Source organism: Brachyhypopomus gauderio, chromosome 7, assembly GCF_052324685.1.
Source record: "Brachyhypopomus gauderio isolate BG-103 chromosome 7, BGAUD_0.2, whole genome shotgun sequence".
In the NCBI taxonomy this organism is placed as follows: domain Eukaryota; kingdom Metazoa; phylum Chordata; class Actinopteri; order Gymnotiformes; family Hypopomidae; genus Brachyhypopomus; species Brachyhypopomus gauderio.
The window spans coordinates 4,966,403-4,989,605 of NC_135217.1; the positions used below are offsets into that span (position 1 = coordinate 4,966,403).

Here is a 23,203-nt window from a genome sequence, read left to right on the forward strand (position 1 = left end):
GGAGGTGGATGCATTTGTATTCATTCAAGGTTTATTCAGGCAAAGTTAATTGGACTCCAGTAATTCCAACACTACCACCTTAACCACTGCCACAGAAAGAAGACACTGCCACAAGACAAAAACAAACAAACAGAAACTTTTTTAAAAATCACCTTTAGTTATGATTCGTGAAATGTGCATCAGAGTACAGGAACCGTGCTGAAAACCTGTCACATGTTCAACACTACAAGGTCTTAGGAGACCGTTTCCTCATTTACCCGAACAGAGGTGCGAACGGAACACACTTTTCTAGACATGGGCGTGTGAATTCAGATTTCAATAAGGAACATTGAACAAGTGAGAGACCTAAACCTTAATCAAACCTCATTACTCATACTTATAAAATATGCCTGGCAGTTTGTTCTTTTTTATACATCCAGGAGGAAATTAGAATGCCGTGAGAGAGGAGGGAGTGTTCCTAGCATTGCTGCGCTAACACCACCGGTAAATGAAAAGTTACTTATGGTATTATCTATGCATTAAAAATATAAATGATCTTTGTCACGCACCCCCGATCCCAAAACGATCAGATTAACAAATGTTTTTAGCCGTAACCAGCTGTCCTTCTGTACAAAGAAAGCTTATTAGCTTTATGATGTGTGATCGCATTTTGCAGGTGTGTGTTCCATGACCTTCACGTGTCCTCCAGGATGTGAAGCATCTCCACGTCTGTGGCTGGGCAACATCTCTCTCTGCCCAATTGATTTTCAGTTACATCATTTTACAGTTTCGGCATTTAGCAGATGCTCTTATCTGGAGCGACTTACAAAAGTGCTTTGTCATTTACTCATAAAATGTATCTTAGCCGGTACAGTAGGTTAGAGTTCAAGATACCCTTGAACTAAAATGCTGATTGAACACGTTCCTGATTCAGTCAGTTCCTGTTATTGGACTGAGGTAGGGTCTTTTTTTCAGGGACCTAAAATATGTCAAGCTGAGATTTCTACAATGTCTATAATGTCTGAGATTTGGTTCTGAGGTTGGTTCCTTTTGTGTGAACATGTGCTTTCTACAGTGTTCATACAGTGTACAGCTGTTTTTGCATTCCTTCAACCATTATTCATAGATCCCACCCACTCGCCTGCCACGATTGGTCAATCATGCATACGCCCCACATACAATTTGTTACACTGCTTCTCAATGTATGTATGTGTGTGTGTGTGTGTGTGTGTGTGTGTGTGTGGCTGCTTCACAAAAGCAAATAGCCAGAGAGGGCACGTTTATCTTCAGTATGATCTTTTGTATGGTGCCTTAACAAGACCTAAGAAAGCCTGTTGAAACATGCATGCTACAAAATAATGTGACATAAACGTGTCATTTATTATAAATCATAAAACTCTTTACGCTTGCAACCCACCACCAACATTCAGATGAAATGTATTTTAAGGCTTGTAGGTCTAATAAAACAGACACACTGGCAAAACTATAGACCACAGTTTGTGTGGAAATCTATATTAGACTACATTGCTCTGGACTGCACATCTGGGTTGTTAAAATGGCATTCAAATTATATATTGATCTATAGGAAAGCTACTGGTGTTTTATGACAACTGGTTTTCATTCATTCTATGACCACTTTAAAATGCCTTTTTATACATGTTTACATTTTACTTTATTAGTAAGGAAGAGCTGGATGAAGATGAATACATTTACCTGGCCATGTAGGTTGTGAAGGTAATTGTTATTCATCCTGTAAATAAGTCTAATGAATATATTTGGTTAAAGTGGTTTGCACATGTGCTCTTTTTTGAAACTCAAAATATGGTCAGCCTAAGTATAATCCATCATGAAGTGACAGCTAATGTTAGTCAGGCATGCATTTACGCATGTTTAAGAAGACCCTGTCAGTTAGTCTCCAGACTTACACTTGGACTGCGGGAAATTGCACCACCGGTACGTACATTTCTAGCTGAGCGACTCCTGCCAGAGGTTAGACGGTAGATCCGGACTTGGGCCGTGCAGATTTCATCGTAGATACTGGCATATAACGTGCCTCTTTCAATCACTGAATCTCATTTTACAGCTCTGGCCATATAGCCTGTTAAACGTGGCTGAGGGGGAAAGGTGTGATTAAAGTACATGTCAAATGTGTGTAAAGGTGGACTTTGGACGTCTGTGATCGGTTTAAATGCATTCTAGTTTCAGGCTCAGCTTTAAGTTTTCAAGATATCTTCCCGACCTGAACACTTGCTGCATCTCGTGCTGTTTGTTGCTCTTCAAGTTGTACAAATCAGGTGTACAGGTAGGCTATTACAGGTAAAAGCATCACCTATAGAATGGTATGACCATACTGTATCAGAGTAGCTCACCAGTCTCCATCAGCTCTAATGAAACTGGCAACCTAAATTTACAACGTTTGCGTGTCTGGACCACATGGCGGGCAGACTTCCGAGCAGAAGAACTCGAGCGCTCCTGTAGGTGGGCTCTGCACTTTTTAAAATAAACTCGGCAAGCTGTCAAAGTACTCCTGGAATTGAGAAACATCAATAACGAGATTGCCACAGGGAAAAACCATTCAATCATCTTTTAAAAGTTTCGGATGGACGCCTCAATAATTGACACGGCCGAACAGATCAGGCGTGTTTCCACACCAGCCTTCCGCTGGACTGAGACGGGGGGTAAGGCCAGCAGGGAGACGGGGCTATTTAATTCACATGCTCTGTGTTTCCCCTTGTACAAAAAGGGGGCGATAGACTGGTGTGGTTATCACTCTCAATATCCATCAGAACTCTTCAAAAGCTCTGCGGGTCAATTTTTAATAGCCACCGGTTAACGGCCCCGGGATTCTGTAAAAAGGGCCGTCTCTGTAAATCTCTGAAAGCTGTAATGTAAACTTCCCAGACATGGAAAGTGCTGTTGACTCGAATAGGCAAACAGCACCGCGCCGTATCTCCCGGTTCATTAAGTCTATATCACCATTATGTGACACTTATGGGGGCTCAGGGAGTCAACTCCTCCATTTTGATTACAATGGGGGAGACAATATTTTACTCAGGTTACCTTGAACGAACTATGCGGACTCTTAAAGCGCCCCCACCACCACCCATCCTCATCTATATTTATGTACCGACTCGGTCCAGATAAGCGTCGAAAAAGACACTACGGTTATTTCCACAGTGGTGCTACTCATCCTCCCCAGAGTGGGGAGACGTAATGAGGGGCATGAAGTTATCATTCAGGATCAACGGGAGGTGTCTGGAAATAGGATTTGAGGCCTTTATGTGAAGGAGCGAACCTGTGTATCGGGCCAAAGGCAAACAGCTTGTCCGTGTGCGAGTTGTATGCCTCTGTGTGCCTGTATGCCTCTGTTTAATCTTCCAAACAAACTTATCTGCTCTGCTGAAACATCACATGGAAATAGAGTAGAAAGGGACAATGTCAACAGAGGGTAGAGACGCTGTACTATTTTTTAAACGTGTCCCTCTAAAATGGAAGCGCTTAGCAGTATTGAACATTTTATAGAAAAATGATCTATATTGACCATCGCGCTAGTAATACGCAGTCACATTTTGTTTTCTTTTTTTCAACAATATAAAAGCTTGTATGTTACAACCAATACACAAAACTTTATAATTGATTGACTGCAATTCAAGTTTGCAATGATCAGGGAAAAAAGTATAGTACAATATAACAGTACATCAGTACCATTTGATATGCATTTCTGTACACTGCCCAGTACGCTATTATAGGCGGCACACATCCTCACAGGGTGGTCAGTAGAGCAGCTCCGTGCCAGACCAACCCTGCTAAAGTATGTGGGAAGGCTGCCCGAAGATGCCGTTCTCAAGGCGGAAGTGACCTCAGACAAACTCGCCAGGAGGTGTCACTGTGGCGCGAGACCTCGGGCCACTGCACACCCGACACGTCTGTAACAGAACCCTGTTTGTGCAGTCTGTAACACGTCTGTGTGTTTAAACATGACTTTAGCTCATTTAGTTTGACAAGCTTTGACGTTCTACTAAACGTCATTCACTTAAAAATTGTCTATTCTCTTTGATGTTCTATTATAAAAAATGTTTATTTGTATAAAATGTTTTTTTTTCCAGAACAAAATATATTCAAATGTATTTAATATATGTCATTTAATCCATCTGCACACTTTTAATGGACCTTCAACTAGGCTAATCTTTAAAATATGAGAGAAACCTTTTAGAATAGTGTAGATTTTGTTCGTTCATAAAACAGGAACAAAACATAAATCATTAGCTGAAACAGAACGAAGGCGCAGCCAAAACATATCTTTTATAAACCCACATCGTTTAAAGTGTTTTACCCGTATCACCTTGAATAACTATCCAGTATACTGCACGCCAGACCCATTATAGGCGGAGGCGTCACGTGACTGGTCCCGGTCTCTTGCTCGGAACAGATTTTGGACCGGAGTGAATTTTGCCGGTATTTGGGAGACGGGCTGAAGTGTTGTGGGCAGGAAAACCGCACTACAGAGAGGAGACCCGTGTTTAATGTAAAGTCCATTCGTTCCCTGGTACCGAAAACTTCATTATTCGCACTGAGATTTGCTTACTTTGAAGAAAGGCTGAACGGAAGGAGAGAGACTGCCACTTTCTTTCGTCTACTTTTTTAGTTGAAGAGGTAAACAAAGACGTTTTGGTGTTTACGTGCCTCGGGTTAGACTTCGTTCATAAACAGCTTTGCTGCGAGTCACAACCCGCTGCGGGCGGTCCGGACGGAAAACGTTACAGTTTGTGAAATGAGGAGTTTGAAAGCGCCTCGCGGCGAGCTGCTTTTGTCTCACAAATCTGGTTTCTTTTGAGGAAAAAAAACATCTTTGTTGTGACTGGCGCCTCGCATTTGGTTTGAAATAACCGCGGTCGTGAACGTTTTAACGCATTGCTGGAGCACACCGACTTACGGAACCGCACTTTGGGCTACGCGGACTATTACACCGGGGAGCTGGTAGTCCTCCGCCTGCATCCACGCTCTTAACAACAAACAAACAAACTAACCAAACCCAAGCACTTCCTTTCAGTTGCTCGTTGGGGAGTGATTTATTTCCCGAACAGGTTCGTGTGGGTCGGCCCACATGACAATACTGTGTGAGGCAGAGTGGCAGCTGCGACAGCTTCGCGGACACGAGCGGGCTGGTCTCGCGACTCCCGGACCGCGCGCGTGACCGCGCGCACCGACGCACTTGTATTATTGCAGTGGCGGTATCAGATCTGTTATCGTATTATCGCAGCACCTCGTCGCGTTCTGCACGCTCCGTGTCTCGTCTGATCAAGGAAATAGGCGCACATCCACGCCGGGAGGGACGTCTGCGTGCAGGAGGCGCATGGTTGAGAGACGCGTGGGAACAGAGAGACACTTGAGCCGGGTAGCTGTAACTTTTCCACGGCTTGGTGTCTCCCAGAAGAGGGACTGTCCTGCTGGGGTGTCCAACATCCTCTCTGTCCTGCTGGGGTGTCCAACATCCTCTCTGTCCTCCACGCTCTGCAGCCTCGGCGTGCTGTGATGGACGCGAAAGCTTTTTGCCAAGTTCCCCCACATCACAATATTCCTATGGATTCTTTCTTGGGGTCCACTGCCGGACAGTAGACGGGTCGGAACCGGTTCGGCTGCAGGATATTTCGGAGCAGAGCAGAATACGTTTTTATTGCCAACAGGATTTATTGGGGAACTACGATGTCATTTGTACGGGCTTGGTTGGGAACTCTGCTGTATATGTTTATTTCACATGGTAAGTGTGCAATCTATTACATTTTGGTCTTTATTTATGTATTTATGTGTTTTATTTCACTTTCCACACACTTGTCGATTTATTTAGTAAAAAAGTACGTTACGATGATGCCTGTTCAGGAATTTTGACCACAGCAGTGATATCTAGTTGCAGTAAACGGATGCCGATGCAATTATGCACTTGGATTTGAAGAGATTTTTGCTCACTTCAGTCAGGCGTATTCAGAAACTAAGGATGTGTGAGCCGATGTAGTGCATGAACCATCACATTTGGTGCTGTGGACACCGCATGGAGGCTGAAAATCCAGGAACAGCAGTTCCCCACAAGGTGGGAGCACGAATGCGAGGAAGGCGGCTGCATATCGGCGACACGCTGGAAGGATCCTGGGGTTCATTTGACGGGTTGTGCACCTTTTGATTTACTTCTAGGCTGAATGATGTTTCACTGACTCGATTCTTATCCAATAATATTTTAACTTATTGCTTGCAACAGCTGACATGTGTGTTAGTTCTATGCGCGTGTGTTACGTGTAAAACAAAGCTGTGCGAATGTTTTGTTTTAAAAAAAAGGAAAGTATAGGTCAAATCTAAGATATACACGTCAAATGGTAAACCAAAAGTGGAGATCTTTGTAATGGTCATCAGTCTTTAGAGGAAAAACACTTCATTCTTCTACAGGCCTGTTGGACACACGCTTGCTGATGTGTGACGGATCGCAGCCCAAACAGTGAGACAGTCTCGCAGTTGGACAGTAAAGCTGCAAAGTGCTTCTCTTATTTGTATGCGTGTGTTTGATTTGAGGGGCACGTCTTTCATCTCGGTCGTGGTTGTTCAGGCGGCCTTGCCCTCTCTGATTAAGGCCTCCTCTCATTTACATTGCAGTTCAACACCACGATGACACGAGGACAGTCCCCACCCCTCTCCACATTGTCTAACACAAAGGCCCCTGGCACAGGCGTCTGCATTTAACAGATAGAGGCATTCATGCGGTGCAACGAATTTTGCATAGTTTTCTTATGCGGAAATTGAATGCTTTAGAGCACGTTCTTCTGATTGAACCCAGCGCCGTAATGTACAATGTAATACTTTAATGACATGGGTCGGGCCTCTCTTGAGTGGCGCGTACTGCCCGACCGATCACGCAGCCGAAGCAGCCCGTCATGTAACGACTCGCAATCAAAGCACTAACTCATAAAACATGCACTGTCTTGCTCTACTGTCAATCAATGGGACAGGGATGAAACGGCTTTGAAGTCTCCTCTTGAAGTCTCTTTCAATCTCATGCTTAGCTGACATTTCTTCTGAAATCATAGAATGGCAAAGGAGATGGTTGTTAGGAAAAACAACATAACCCTAGCCCGAAGGAGGTTGTTGTGGGACTGTTCTGTGCGTCTGACTACAGCTCAGCGTTGAAAGGTTCCTTGAATGTGCTTGAAAGATGATTATGGTTAAAATGAGCCTGATACTCGAATTGAACAGAACTGAGAAATTCTGTAGAATTTTAGAGAAATGTTTATCTTTATGGTGTTAACGTTATAGTATACAAAGTACAACACTTAATGAAATGTTTTCAATATCAGCATTTCTTTTTGTGCTCAGGGGGGCATTTCTTGGTCTCTAAAACTGCCTGGTTTAGAGTTCACAGTAAAGGTCACAAGTGCTATTGTGTAGGCATATATTTGCATTTTTACAGTGATACTTTATCCTGATTTAAATTAAGGGTGCGATTGATGTAAGTTGCTAAGATTGCAAAGAGGCCCCCTGACAGAGCTTTCCGTTGTTACTATGAAACGTGTATTAATCTTAGTCTGTATTTTTCATTTTGGTGTGCATTAATGAGAATTGCATTTTTGACTTATTGTGGCCCACCAGTAACACTGACAGAACCCGTATACTCGGATAGAGAAGCTGCCCTGTCAATAAGAACCATTCTCCCTTAACTATCACAAGCAGTCATAATCTGGGCTGACTGGCTGATTGCTTGTGGGTGATGTCAGGTGGTGTCCTGATGCGGCACTGCGTGCGTTGGTGAAGACGTCGCTCGTAACGTGATGCTAATGGAAAGAGACGGGGAAAACGGGGCCTGTACAAGTGCGTCTCCCTCACGTTTCACTAATCGCAGCCTCCTAGAGTGACAGACGTGCACCAGGCGCGTGAGATCAAGGCACGAGCGAGCACGGAGACGCGGCGGCTTCCGCCCTCCAGGGACGGCTTGTTGGTTAACGCGGGCGCACCTGTGCGGGGCGTGTTGGCCCACCTTTCCCTGTGCTCCTCCTGATACGGACTTGTGGGGGGGGGACTGCTTTGTCGCATTGTCATGTTTTATGTAATGGTGTCCAGCCGGGGCATATGTAGCTGGTGTTGAGTTGCAGCAGACCTCCGCCAACAGGACCGCGTGAACCCCCTCCGGCCCAGTCTCTCGACAGACCACCACGCTCCTGCTAATTCCCAGCAGCACCGCTAGCTGAATGGCGATGTGGCCGTGGCATTTTATTTTTGTCAGCAGACAGACCTGGAGTTTGGCACGCAGGTGCTGTCAGTCGAGTTATTTTTGCATGAATATACTGTAGAAATGCCATGCGGTATCTCGACCCCCTTTAAATTAACTCGTTAATCTGGTTTTCAGAAGGGGGAGGAGAGGGGGTGATGGTATTTGTTGTGCTTTGTAGCAGTATTTATTGTTCTGATTCTTCCACTTAACGGTGACAAAGTGTGTTGTCTTGCCTCAGAACCCCCTGTTCACCTTAGCAATGATTCAAGGTATTAAACGATTCAGCTACTACAAACTTTAGTCATTTTCCTTTTTTTTTTGTGTGACATCATTGATCACATGGAGTCTTCAAATAAAATGGCTGCAGATTTGCCATGACGGAGGGAATTACCAAAACCAAGCGCTTTGCCATGCGTGAAGGGTGTCTGTGAGCCGGGATGAACGTGGCTGTGTCTGTGTTCTGAGGACGGCTTCTCTGTGTTCGGCTCGTACAGTACTGTCAAATTTTGAACAAATGCTCTCGGAGGATCAAAGAAACAGTCTTCGCGCTCCCTTAATTAGTTCTCCCCTCCACTTGACCAAATAAATCCTTGACCAACATGACAGAATTAGCTTATGGAACAGTTCTCAGTATTAAATGCTATTTCAGTCCTGGCAAAAGTCCTTTTAAGGAGAACAGGGTTTCTCTTTTCCCTGCTCCTTGCTGCTGAATTAATAGGTACAGTCTTGCATGCGGTGTTTGCTTAGGGCATTTTCATTTGTTTCTTCAGCTACAGTAGCTGCGGCTCCAAGCTGTGTAGGCCGGGCTCGGAGATCAGAGCAAGAGTGATGGCGGTAGCAAATGCTAGCTGGTGCACCATGCGCACTGCCCTTGATTTCGCAATGAAAGGCATCTTCATGGAGGGCTGGTTCCCTCAGACATTAAGTCACCAGAGAGACTTGACCTCCCCTCGCCCCCCCTCGCCCACCCCACCACCACCACCAGGGGTTGGAGGGCTTAATGGCCTTTACTTTGGAAAGCGCACAAAAAAGCGCTTTACATGAATTGTGCGCTGCCTTTTGAATGAGAGGACCCTCCAATCACAATCACCCTGGTCCTCGAGTACACCAGGGCACGAGTGCGTGTGATGAAGCATATTCCTCCCTCCTGGCAAAGCACGGGACTTAATGGCATTAGATGGGTGTACTCTCCCCTCGCTTAAAACGTCCTCCCTTTTGAGTTTTAATTCGACCTCACGTCATCCGAGATAAATGGGCTCTCTGCAGGGTACTTGTCTGACCCATCTGTCTACCCATCATGCCCGGGAGAGGAGCGGCGAACTGCTATACCCCCTCACGCTGTTTCGTTTTCTGAATCTGCCGTGTGCTCCGGACTCTCTCTGCTGTCTTCTGGCTAAAGTCCTCAACGTTGCCGGCCAGGTCGTGCGGCGGGGCAACGTCCCTGCGATGAGCAGGGATCTCAGGCATGTCATGTGGCGGAGTGTTTTTCTGCACTGTTTCTGAACTTCTGGCTGTGTGTTGTTTGTGCTTTTTACAAGAGCGGCTGATTCAGAAGGCCCTTGTCTCTTTTATGTCTGTGCTCTGATTGCTGCTTCTCCATGTGACCCCCCCCCCCCCCCCCCCCCCCCCCCGCACGAGCAGGGTAAATGTCTTGACAAAAAGGCAGAGATGCTTAATAATATGAAAATAGTCTTTGGCTGCAGGGAAGTATTAAAGGAAGATGAGAGATGGAGATTTCTGTTAGTTTGCAAAATCTCTGCGAGGCGAGCAATTAAGGAGACGAAGAGCATTTGCCCAAATGAGAACACACACAGCTCGGGAATGTGCTCCTTCTTTTTGGATTAGAACTATCATTATCTCCCTTCGAGGGTACACTTGACTTTCAGTCTGTGCCATCTAAAAATATAGCGCTGTAGACTGGGAAGCGATTGGTGGGTTCCTAGCGAGTGCAAGGGACCAGTGTTGCTTGGCACGAGAACCACCAAGCTGGAGGACTTCAGGGTTCATCTTGCGTTATCCCCATCCACGTTTCACCTGTGGGCGAACGTTCAGTGATGGCTGATGTATGGCCAGACGTTTCTCCGCCCACCCCCACCTTCTCCCGTCACCCCTCCTCCTTTCTCATTTCACACGATGAATTCGCCACAGGAAGTTGCACGCGCTGCCAGTTCTGCTAGCCTGCGGTCTGACTAATTGTTCACCTCATGCTTCGGACCTCCCCCACACCCCCACCCCACCTTGGCACGTGCAGTTCATCACTCCAGTGCGATTTTCCCGTTAACATGGGCGGGAACAGTACAACCTGCAGTCTGGCTATTCAGATCAGCCGTGTGGGCTCTGCGGGAGCATCTAGATGTGCCGAATCGCGCTGACCCAGACCCGCTCCGTCATCGTGACGGATCAGATGCCCCCGGTGACTGGGAGTAATGGCCACCAGGGAAGAGTTGAGTAATTTTGGCCTGGCAGGGCAGAACCCGTCACCGTCTGCTTCATGGACTCCCGGCTGCGCTGGTCTGGTCCCCAGTACAGACACGACACTCGTCCCTCCACCATCACCGAATCCTCAGCCACGCAACACCGCTAGCCAAGATTACTGCACTGCTGTGTATACAGATCCTGGGCACAGGGGCGTTGAGGTTAGATGCACCGGATGATACAGATACAAAAGGTAGTAGCGTGACAACTGGAAAATCAGAACTACAATAATTGATTACTTGGCTTATTGACTCCAGGTTTACAAAATTTTACGTCCATTTTAAATCTTTCCCATTAGTTGATTGCTTGGCTTCACGCGGTGAGTTTGCTTTCGTACAGTCACGTCTACATTTAGGGTGTTTAGCAGACGCTCTTATCCAGAGCAACTTACAAAGTGATTTGCCATCTGCTCACAGAGTTCATCCTAGACAGTACAGTATATAGGTCAGAATTCAAGATACCCTTGAACCAGAATACTGCTGATCTACAGGAATCAATGCCAGTGCCTAGAAGTGCAAAAAAACGATCAGTATTGCAAAACTACAGGCATTAAAATCGATATCTATAAGAAGTGCAAACGAACATGTGAAATATATTATACAATGGAAAGTACAAAGACAACAAATGCTAGAGTTTTACCCAGATATGGAATAACACTGTAGTGTTAGTGGTCATATAAGTACTCTACAAGAGTCTCTTCGTTTAAACAAGCTTCCAGAGGAACAAAGAACAAAAATCATCATTGTCGTATTTGATTTTCATATCAAAAAGCCCTTCCACTGACCCCTTTCTTTTTTTTTTTGTCCGTCAGAAATGCTTCATTAAAATGCTAATGGTGCTGCTAATAAACAAAGACTACTGAGCACCAGTGTAATACTGTAATACCGCATGATGCCAACTGCTTCCCGACAGCCTTTTGTTTCATTGTTGGCGATTATGGGTGAAGTGCAGATATTGACACTGTCAGCTCTGGACCAGCCCAGGTTAAGGAGAGGTGATGCTTGGTAGGTGGAGCAGGAGCTTATCTGTCATGGTGGCAGAGCTGGGCTCTTGTGGCCCAAGGACGATGGTAAGAGCGCCTTCAAACAGCATTGACCCTGGAGCAGGACCTTGTGTCAAGACTTTTCAGGATGCAAGGCCTCCACTTCTTGAACCTCTCAGTCCACAAAATCTCATCATCTACAACTCCCCCCCCCCCCCCCCCCCCCCCCGTCCCCAGGAGAACATGCGGAATGGCCCCTTGCACACAGCGTGACCTGTTTTTGAAGGTCCAAGATGAAGGACTGGGATTCTCCCTTTGGACTTATTCATGCCTGAGGAATTGCGGTGGGATCAATAGTGTTCAAGTAAGCCCCAGCAAACGCGAAGCACCAGGCCATGTGTCTGTCCTGGAGTTTGGCTTTCTATCTCGATGCCACACAACAGTGCCTTTTAGAGTCATCCGAGTCCGGGCTGATGCTTTTGCTATTTCGGTCTCCGTTTGGAGGGAAATGACTTCCACAGTGTGTGTAGCGGATACTCCACCTCGGGAGATTGTGCAACTCTGAACATGTTTCTCATCTTAGCAACAGGCCAGGCTCAGTAGCAACCCAGCCGGTGTCTGCACCCTGCTTGTCGATATACAGTGTGTTCTCCCTTTATGAACTCTCCAGGTAACTTGTATTTGGAAGCCAAGGCTCTGGATGGGCAATTTATCTGTTTATCCCATTCGTGTTTGCGGAGTGGCGGAGTGACGAACGTGGACGTGTGTTTCTCGGAGGTGTCCAGCGCACAGCAGGGACGTCTGGTGACGGCAGCAGGCCTGTGAAGCTCTGCAGATCTGTCTGTGGAGAGCAGCGCCCGTGAAGACTGCTGTGATGCACTACCATTCGCAAACTGGCAAGAGCGACAGGATGAAAATAACCATAAAAAAAAACATCCCGCAGAGGGTTCGCTCCCGCAGTTCGTCCCGCAAGCTAGTTGCTGAAACTTCTGATACAAGGAACCTTCACCGAGATGTGGAGGTCGGAGCTCGCAACGGGTCCCTGAGTACCGCACAGCGGTCGTAGCCGGGATGGTCTTCATCTCCAGCAGAGGTGGAGCGGTGCGTCTCTCCGAGCTGTCTTTATCGGCCAGGTGCGGCAGCGGGGCCCTCCCGACACCTCCCCCCGCTAGGAATGGATTAACCCCAGACGAGTGTGTCGGTAAGCTGAAGGATGAGGAGGCCGAACGCCTGAAATAAGCACCCGCACCCCTGGGGAAATCAAACCCGCAGAGCAAGCGTAGGGCCGCCACACGCCAACCACGCAGAACCACAGTAAATCACACATCACAGTCTTTAGCAGGAAATACTTCCACCCAACATGCCAACCAAAATCACACTCTCTCTCTCTCTCTCTCTCGGGCATATGTACACTCACCCCCCGTACCGCTCTCCCTCTCTCTCTCTCCATCTCTCTCTCTCTCTCTCTCTCTCTCTCTCTCTCTCTCTCTCTCTCTCTCTCTCTCTCTCTCTCTCTCTCTCTCTCTCTCTCTCTCTCTCTCATCTCTCTCTCTCTCTCTCTCTCTCCCTCTCGCACGCCAGTGCACTTGTTGGTCTCTTTTGCTTTGTGTATTCGTTTTTTTTTTTTTTTTTTTTTTTGTTGCTGATGTATGTACAAGTGTGCTGCTGTGCCTACGCCTAAACCAAACCCTGATCGTTACCTCTGTAATCAAAAGGCTTTCTTTTAGTTTTTCAAGTGTAACAAGTGTAAACATTGCAGATTGTGTAGAAAAGCATTTTCCCCTCACATTGAAAAGCCACAAAACTATAAAGTTTTTCTCATAATTGTGAAGTCATTTATCCCTATAATAGAGACTGGGGTTGAAGTGTGTGTGTGTGTGTGTGTGTGTGTGTGTGTGTGTGTGTGTGTGTGTGTGTGTGTGTAATATATATATAATATTAGTTTTACTGACCCACATGCATATAAATTGAATGCAGTAGTTGTGCTTTTAGTTAGATGGGGGGGGGGGGGTGTTATAAGCTGCCCTGGAGGCAAGTAGAAGTAGATTGAACAGAGGTTTGGAGCCAATTGAACACTTCAAACAAGACTCCTCCCCTCTGGGTAGGAAGGGGATTGGTGGTGTTCGTGGTATATACACAGCCTCTGAACTCTGGGGTCTCCAAAGAGGAGGTATCTGGATGGACTTTCATGCATTACAAAACATGATTCCTCCTCCAGGAGGAATTATTACTGACTGTCCAACACGCTCTTTTGGGAATGGCGTATGGAGCCAACTTCATGTGTTCACATATGCACAAGCTTATCGGCTGTGGCAGCAGTCCACAAACGGCCATGTCTTGTTGGTTCAAGGAGGGAGGGGGGGGGGGGGGGGGGCACGGTGTCCATTTGGACGAGTGTCCATTTTTCACTCATCCTGTGCTGCCTGGATATTTCAAGCCTATTCTGTTCTATTCTATTCTCATATTCCCCGAGGTAAAGGCCTCACGTGCCATGTCATGGGGTCTGCTCGGCCTCGGTGGGTGGCCAGCGTGGAAGTTCTCGTGGTGCTGCAGGCATGGTCAGGGGCCGTGGCTCCTTCAAAAAAAACCATGCCCAGATGCACCTAATGATGTGGAAAACACGGCCGCATTGATTGGGTTAAGGCCGACGGCTTCTGGCGGAGTGTTTTAACCTGCTGTGGCGAAGGCGGCCTTTGTGCTTGGAGCGAGCGCATGGTTCATTTTGCTGCAACGACGAGGCAGTTTCCACTGAAACGGTCGTTAAAAGCAAACAAGGCAACAGTGTGCTGGTGATCTTCAGCGTTCTGATCCGAACTGATCAGCGAAGACATTATGCACTAATTGGGTTTTATTTTACTGTAATGTCCGTAATAAAAGTTAAGACCGTGTATTCGAAATGTTACATTTTTTTTCTTGTGTGCCTCGGTAATGGCTGACTGTGTGTGGGGGCGGATGTGTGTGTGTGTGTGTGTGTGTGTGTGTGTGTGTGTGTGTATAAGAAAGTTCTAGAACCTAGACTAGCTTTTTCCGCTGTGTACAGATAGGGTCTAATGTTCATATGAACACTGACATTTGGCTCTTGGAGAAGTCACACACACACACACACACACACACACACACGCACTCAATCGCCCCTCCCCCCACCAATGCTCTCCACCTCCACATGAGACTCGTCTTGACGGCAGCTCTTCCTTTTATTTCCACAAGCGTACCTGATTTGCTGCCTCTTTCGCGAGCTTCCACGCTTCCCGAGCTCCTTCCTCCCGTGTGCGAGCGAGCCGAACGTCGTTCCTCCCGCGGCAAAACCGCATTTTCAGTTGCGGAACAAAACGCCATCGCAGCCTGATCAGAAACCGGGCAAAGGAGCTGTGCGTGGAGGGGAGAGCTGTGCGGAGAGGAGATGTGCGTGGAGGAGATGTGTGTGGAGAGATGTGCATCAGGCTGCATTCCTCATCCCGCACCTGGCTTGGCCCGTGATGTAATTTGTTAAGTGGTAATTGGTGCACCTGGGGAACGTTCCCCCTTATTAACCTTGTCTTTTACAGGTGTTGCATCAGTTTAGCGTGTCCCAACAGGGCACAGGTCTCCCACTGTCCCCCTCATGTAGGACGCCATGGTCGAATCCAAATAGTTTGACTCTCTACTCTCCTTTAGACAGAGGCAGGGTGGTTTTTAAAAATATATTTTATATACATTTTATACGAAGGGAAAATTCCTCCAACTGTGTGCACGTAAGCAAACGCGCTGCTCGATCACACAGGTGTGAGGTGCAGCTGGTGACGGTCAGCCCCCTGACATTAACGCACAAACCCCGCGGATCAGCCGTGTGTCCAGGGCAGCGGGCCGGCGGGGTGTGGATCAGCACGCGCACCCGTTTACGCTTCCGTATGGCTTCTTGGCACGCTGCAAAAGGACCCGGCCAGCGGGCTCACTGCACTTCGCCGTCTCCATCAGCCACGTCCTTCGCGGTGGCTAGCCGACGCGGACAGCCCATCTGCGAGACTGGGGCATCTGCGATTGAGTGGCTGGTGAATAAGGAGGGGGAGGGAACCCCCCCCATCCTGGCTCGGTTATGACAGCCACTGCCTTCCGATGGACATTATCTTCGGTTTGAATGCATCTCAGAGATGGATGACGCGTATGCTAATGAAATGCTAATGAAATGCTAATGATGGAGGCAAATATGATCTTTTGTCATCTTCGTTTTGTCGAAGTCACTCCGGTGCGAGGACTCCGTTTGCCACACTGATGACGGTGGGGAGTTGGAAATGTCTGGTAGCTTGATTACAGATGTGGTCAGTTTTACGGCTTTTTACGCTCTCGTGCGTTTGTCGGAGTTGCTAGGGTAACACCGAACGGCTGCAATTCTCCTCCGGTCAAATCCAAGCTACAGATTCGTATGCGAGATGGAGTTGGGCTGTAGTCCATGTAGAGCGCTGCCCTCGTGTTGGCTGGCGTGGTGTTTCTGCAGGGCGAAGTGTGTGAGGGAGCCCACAACCCCCGTCTGGCCGGACCTCTTAATTAGCTGAACTGAAACGTGTGTAAGAGCTGACGGTGCACTAAATTGCTGTGGCCCTCCAGGATTGGATTTGCTCATACACTTGTGTATTAGTCTATACACTAATTACTTGACCGCCATAACTAAAGTGTTCAGTCACACGATACATATGTAGAATCCTTAATCATTGATGGTACTTTGTGTGGATTAATTATTTGGGGAGGACCACAGCCTGGTACCAGGGGACGTGCCATGCTAGCTTATTTGTATTGATTTGCCTCTGTAAACTATTTGGTGTACAGAATTGTGACCAATCCTTTTGCAGCCATGTGTGGTCTGAGGGGAGGGGGGGGCTTTGAGATGTGTGTGTGTGTGTGTGTGTGTGTGTGTGTGTGTGTGTGTGTGTGTGTGTGTACCACTCCACTCTCATCCTCTCTTTATGGCTACACAGTGAGTAGAAGGGATTGTCTCTCTTCTACTACTCTTCACCGTATAGTCAGTGCTTGTCTTAGATTTATTGGTTACTCTGTCTGTCTGTATCTCCCCCCCCCCCCCCTCTCTCTTTTGCTCCTTTGGTGTCCTCCAGCTCTCAATCTCTTCACTCGCCAATATCATTTGGTGTCCTGCCAGTGTCTGCTAGCGCTGTGGCGTGGTGAGTTTGAGCAGGACTCTCCCTCGCTGTGGTGAGTTTGAGCAGGACTCTCCCTCGCTGAGGTGATATGGAGCAGGATTCTCCCTCTCTGAGGTGATATGGAGCAGGACTCTCCCTCGCTGTGGTGATATGGAGCAGGACTCTCCCTCGCTGTGGTGATATGGAGCAGGACTCTCCCTCGCTGTGGTGAGATTGAGCAGGACTCTCCCTCGCTGTGGTGAGATTGAGCAGGACTCTCCCTCGCTGTGGTGAGATTGAGCAGGACTCTCCCTCGCTGTGGTGATATGGAGCAGGACTCTCCCTCGCTGTGGTGATATGGAGCAGGACTCTCCCTCGCTGTGGTGATATGGGGCAGGACTCTCCCTCGCTGTGATATAGTGAGGTGTAGCAGGACTCTCCCTCACTGTGGTGTGGTGAGGTAAAGCAGGACTCTCCCTCACTGTGGTGTGGTGAGGTAAAGCAGGACTCTCCCTCACTGTGGTGTGGTGAGGTAAAGCAGGACTCTCCCTCACTGTGGTATGGTGAGGTAAAGCAGGACTCTCCCTCACTGTGGTATGGTGAGGTAAAGCAGGACTCTCCCTCACTGTGGTATGGTGAGGTAAAGCAGGACTCTCCCTCACTGTGGTATGGTGAGGTAAAGCAGGACTCTCCCTCACTGTGGTGTGGTGAGGTAAAGCAGGACTCTCCCTCACTGTGGTGTGGTGAGGTAAAGCAGGACTCTTTCTCACTGTGGTATAGTGAGGTGTAGCAGGACTCTTTCTCACTGTGGTATAGTGAGGTGTAGCAGGACTCTCCCTCACTGTGGTATAGTGAGGTGTAGCAGGACTCTTCCTCACTGTGGTATAGTGAGGTGTAGCAGGACTCTCCCTCACTGTGGTATAGTGAGGTGTAGCAGGGCTCTCCCTCACTGTGGTATAGTGAGGTGTAGCAGGACTCTCCCTCACCGTGTGTGTTAACGACTGCAGCACGGTGCACCACGCTTGGGTCTCGCGGTGCCTTTTTAAGGTTGTCATGGCGCCTGGTGCACTCACTCAGTTTCTCTCCGCTTTTTGTTTTTTGTGGGACCACAAAATGTTGCGCGGAGACGGTTTTGTATCTGTGATCTCCTGCCGACACCGAGACACAAACGGGGACACTGAAACGCCCATTTCGAGGCGCGTTGCCCACCATCCGGACCGTGCCCCCTGCTGGCAGCCTCCGGAACAGCTTGTGGCACCGCGGTAGCCTCCCACCGTACGCCCCCGGTTCCTCCGCTAGCTGAGATCCTGCTGGCTCCCTGCTTGCTCTGCGTGTGTCTCCAGCCAAGCGATGGTGCCTGGCGTCATGACGGCAGTTCTCGGAATGGTACGTGGAGCATTTAGCAGTTGAATAACGTCTAGAAAGATTGATACCTGCTGTGACTCCTGAGGGAGGATCTTTGTGACGATGTTCCAAACTCCAAATACTTTTTGGAGTTTTTATTCAGAATAATATTCATCATTTTGAATGTTTTGATCGTAGTTTTAATACTGTTACAGTTATCATGGAGAAGATTCATGCATTTCAGGAATTTTTCAAAATGGAGTTGTGTAACATTTCCAATGAAGGGCTATATTTTTCAGTTCAGTACCATTTGAGTGTCTTCATCAGTATCTACAACCCCAAAGGTCACGTTGACTATGCAAATCCCGACGGGGCGATGACATCAGAGGAGGAGGGAGGGAGATCCGTCCGAGACTGTGAGGACTGCTCCCTGTCAACCGGATTTTGTTTTGTGATTGAACCTCAGCACACAGTATTTCCTCCACACACACTGTTCTTTGTATTATCAGAGACTCATTCGTCCAAAGTTTCCATGGTGGCATCAAAGCGAAGCTTAGGAAGAATGTCTCCGAAGTGTATCTTTGAAGCAGGATCACGGAAAAGTCCAGAGTCAGCTTTGAAGTCCTGGTGCAGTGGTCCCCAGTTCCAGTGCACTAAATACTCACCGTCACTACGCCCATAGTGAGCTACGTCAGTGCAGGTGAAGCAATAAACAGGTGGTGATGCTGACCTGTGTTTAAAGGGATAAATGTACTCTTCATAAACATGATAGTTATTTGATGTTAATGTGTTTTCTTGGATGTCTTGAGATCTGGTTCTGTTGCGGTTGACGACGCCACCTTGTTTGATTAAATGGTCGCTGTAGAAACTCCAAACGCTCATTTGCATTTACTCTAGCGTTGAGACGGGCTTTCAAAGAGAAATGGCCCGTCACGCAGAAGACACCTGTGCTATGTTACGTCTTGCGCTCTCGCAGTTAATCTCTCCGGGTTCTATGAACGGCGCCGCTCTGAGCGTCACTTGCAGCTAGGATCCGTTCCATTTCATTTCCTCTCAGCATGCCACGATCTCAACGTTGTTCACTCGAGTGGCGACCCAGGAGACCGTAGCCAGGTCGGCCATATTCAGAGAGCAACAAGCAGCTCTAATTGTCCAGCTCCACGGCCACCCAGGGGTGAGTGTGAAATGGCCTGCTGTTAACGCCCCTCCCCAACCAGAGATGTCGGAGGGAAAATGCACTAAAACCAACACGTAGGACTCTCACCCTCCACTCGTCTGTGTAGGCGAGACTTCACGCTCTGTTTGCGGTGTGAGAGGGTGTAAGTGCTGCGTCCCCTACACAGTCTTCCCCGGGCCTCCTGCTCCTGCCCGGCTTAATTGGATTGTAAAACAAAGGCCGAAGGAATAAAGCAATATGGAGAATAAAACAATACGGAGCTCACGAACACGCCGAGCCCCTGAACCTCAACGACCAACGAGAATCCGTCCCACCTGTGTGTGAATATCAATAAATATCCGTGCTAAGATTATCTGGTATCTGGCTCAAGAACGAAGCAGACTGACAATGATCCAGACGTCTCAGTCCAACAGAAGTAATGCTTAAGAGTTCATAAAAGATAAATGCAACATTCATCCCCAGATTACATGACTTTTGCTAGGTACATGACTCTTATTTTCAATTGCTTCGGAACCGAATGCTTGCTTGCGTAGCTGAATATTCTGCAACCACGTATCCTCAAAGAATACTATTTTTGATCAAAAGTGTGCTACCTGCACACGTGTGTGTATGTGTGTGTGTGTATGGGGGGTGTTCACCCCTTGTGTGTGTGTGTGTGTGTGTGTGTGTGTGTGTGTGTGTGTGTGTGTGTGTGTGTGTGTGTGTGTGTTGAAAGAGAATGAGAGAGAGAGAAAAGCAAGAAGCCAGAGATGCAGAGATGAGGATCTGCCTTTATCTGTCTGAAACATGGCAGGTGGGATCAGAGAGCCAGTACTATCCTGCCAGTTGGATCTGTTGACTGAAGTTGGCATCCGCAGATGTTAATTTATTCCTGGAGTTCCCCAGAGCGGCAGGAAGACAGCGAGTTCTCCGCCGCATTAGACCCTCCTCTGTTGAGCTGAGGTCGGGCTGTGAGCGTCACTGTCGGGTGTTCACGTTGCCCGACAGCACACCGTCAAACGCGACTGACACCTTCTAGCTGCTTCTTCTGACAGCGCGCCCAACCAGGAGTGCGGTGGGTCCGTCCTGACAACCCCCTGTCGCCCGTACGAGCCGTCACTGTCACCTGAACCTGTCCAGGTAACACGAGTTCCACGCCCCACCCCCTCACTCCACCCCCTCCTGTTATTCTCACTGTCTGAGCCATGGTTTTCAGAGATGAGCCGTGGATATGAATACACCATCTGTAGAGCATTCCCGTTTCACTAGCTAACGGAGTTCGACGCGCTGTAGAGTGTGTCAGTCGTGTCCCGTGGATTTTACAGTGAAGTAGTAAACGTTCTGATGGACTTGATGTTTTCACATTAAAATGAGCTGGGATTCTGCCTGTGTGCGCCATATCCTGTATCATATTTAGTAATATTGTGCTGAACTTATCCATGTTTTGTTAATGCTTACACTTGATGTGAGAGCTTTAGCCGTAAACACTGATCATTTGCTAGGATGTTACGTGTGCTTAAATTATGCTTTCGTGAGCCTTCATAAAGTTCCGTGTATGAAACATCCCATCTGCTGCATATTTAAACATGTTTAAAATGCGTTGGAGGATCTCACGGTAAGGAGTAGTCACGCACGCTTTCCCCCGTGCTACAAATTCAAATAAATCCATTCTCGGTCTCTTTTGAAGTCAATGAATTTTGGAATTGTTTCTGCTCTTTGAAAGCCAAGTGCATATTTAAATGTTTTGGTGTGGTTTTGTTTACAGTCTGTTTTAATGACATGCAGAATTTGACATTTGTAAGAAAAACCAACACTGTTTTGCCAGTGTAAAGAGTGACAAAAAGCATCGCGTCGCGAACACAGACTTCCTAAGAGGCGTTCTCAGATTGGGTTTAGAATGCTGTTTCATGCCAAGACCCAGTACGATGGCGTCTCCAACAGTGCTGCTCTGTCGGGCATATCAAAGACGCAAGTCGCTCTGACACACAGCCAAGTGCAGCTATCTGTCCCTTCATAACTGTAAAAAGCGGACGTATGTGCGCAGTGCCAGCCCTCTGCGCCCCGTGCACTCTGTGCTTGGTGACGTCCTGCTCCCCTGCGCGAGCTGAGATCATGCTGTGCGTTTCGCCATCACATCTCCGTTTAATCTAGCCCTGCGGGTCAGGGCTTCTACCCCGCACGACTCCCTTCGTCATTGCGGCTCGAAGAGCGAACATGTCTGGGGTACACTGAAGCAAAGGAACCGTCTCGGGCAAGCCCAGACCGAAAGGGCTAAACAGTCAGCAAGAGATGTCTGGCTGCACATAAAATATGGAGTCTTTTCCCATCTTGCATCTTCTGTTGGCTTGCTTGTTGGTTTGAAGGACTCGTCATGTGGGGCGAGTGGGGTGGGCTGCAGCTGCTGACCTGTTCCTTTTTGAAAGGTCAAGGGTCACATGATTAAAGAGGGCCCCCCTTGCTCTGCACGACCCAGTGACCCTGGTGTTCACCCCACCCACTTGACCTTGTTTACGTTAAGGCCATTTAAGGGCATGCATTTTGACCCCGCCCCTGTCCTCCGGTATTGACGTATCACAGTTGTTTTGAGGATATATCTGAGAAAAATCAAAATGACCCCCTATCAAGCTTCAGTTTCCAAAAAAAAAACTGCAAAATCTTCCCCCATACGTACAGTAGCATTATTAATCCTGACCCATCTGAGAGTGATGTAGCTGTTTTTTACTTTTGCCAGTACCCAAGTCTGTCCTCAATTCTGTTGCATTGGACCGAACCTCTTTTAAGTCCGTCTCCCTCTCGAGGCATCTTTTTGAAGGATTCTTATACTGGGTTTTCTGTTGCTTTCAGACAACCCACTGGAGCGTTCTGCAAACCTGCGACTCTGTTAGAGAGAGAGAGAGAGAGAGAGAGATTCAAAATTGTAGTGAAGTACACAGTTTCAAGAAAAATAGGGCATTTCGGACAGAGGCGTTTAATCAGCTGTGCAAGCAAAGTGCTTCATTTGGAGTCTGTGGATTGTTCTGTGGATATCGGCTTGCTCGAATCCTTCTGTCTCATCTCGTTATCCCGGACAGACGTGCTGATGTTCAGATCAGGGTCCCGTGGGGGCCAAATTAACACTTCCAGGACTCCTTGGTCTTCTTAACGCTGAAGATGGTTCTTAATGTCATTGGCTGTAGGCTTTGGGTTGTTGTCCTGCTGCAGAATTATTATTATTTTTTGCTGCCAATCAGACACCACCCTGATGGCGCTGTATGATTCAGTATCCATCTGTATTTCTCAGCATCGTGGACACCGTTTATCTTGACCAAATCCTCAACTCTATTTGGAAATACAACCCCAAACTTGCAAAGAGCCTTCACCATGTTTCCCTGTTGTCCGCAGACTAGCATTATTGTACCCCTCTCCAGCCGTTTGGGGAATAAACTGCCTTCTGTTACAGCCAAATATCTCAAATTTTGTTCCTATGTTTTCATGCACGTTTGAGTCACTTGGCCTCATTTCAACGTTGAAGTCTTTTTGAAGCCACTTTTTTGAAGCCACTTTTCTTTGAAGACCACTTCTGGCCAGACGTCTGTGGGGTAGATGGGTGTTACTGGGTCCCAGTGGCCACGCCACTGCTGGACATTTGATTTCAGAGAGAAGTAAAATTATGTGCCTCATCTGCTGTGCTAAGTTTCTTCTGGCTGACTACTGCATCAGCGGCCCTCAAAGATGTCAGTTCCTTTGTGGTTCTTCAGAAGAGCTTGTACAGCACATCTTGAAACCCCAGTCTGCTTTGAAATCTTCGCCTGGGAGAGTCTTTGCTGAGGCTGGAGAACAACCACGTGTGATGTTGCTGTGCTCAGTCTTGATGGTTTCTTGCTGTGGCATGAAGCCTCATCCTTGCAGCAGAGTTTTGCCTGTTCCTGATC

The 23,203-nt window shown here is 47.7% G+C and overlaps 1 protein-coding gene across 1 annotated transcript in view; it reads left to right on the forward strand.

The window, feature by feature from the left end:
• Nucleotides 1-4,378: 4,378 nt before the first annotated feature.
• Nucleotides 4,379-23,203, forward strand: part of tmem132e (transmembrane protein 132E) — a 185,542-nt gene continuing 166,717 nt past the window's right edge. The window contains exon 1 of the mRNA XM_077011111.1: nucleotides 4,379-5,737. Within this exon, the coding sequence (XP_076867226.1) occupies nucleotides 5,683-5,737 (55 nt within the window). The 5' untranslated portion in view covers nucleotides 4,379-5,682. The remainder of the gene's footprint in view (nucleotides 5,738-23,203) is intronic.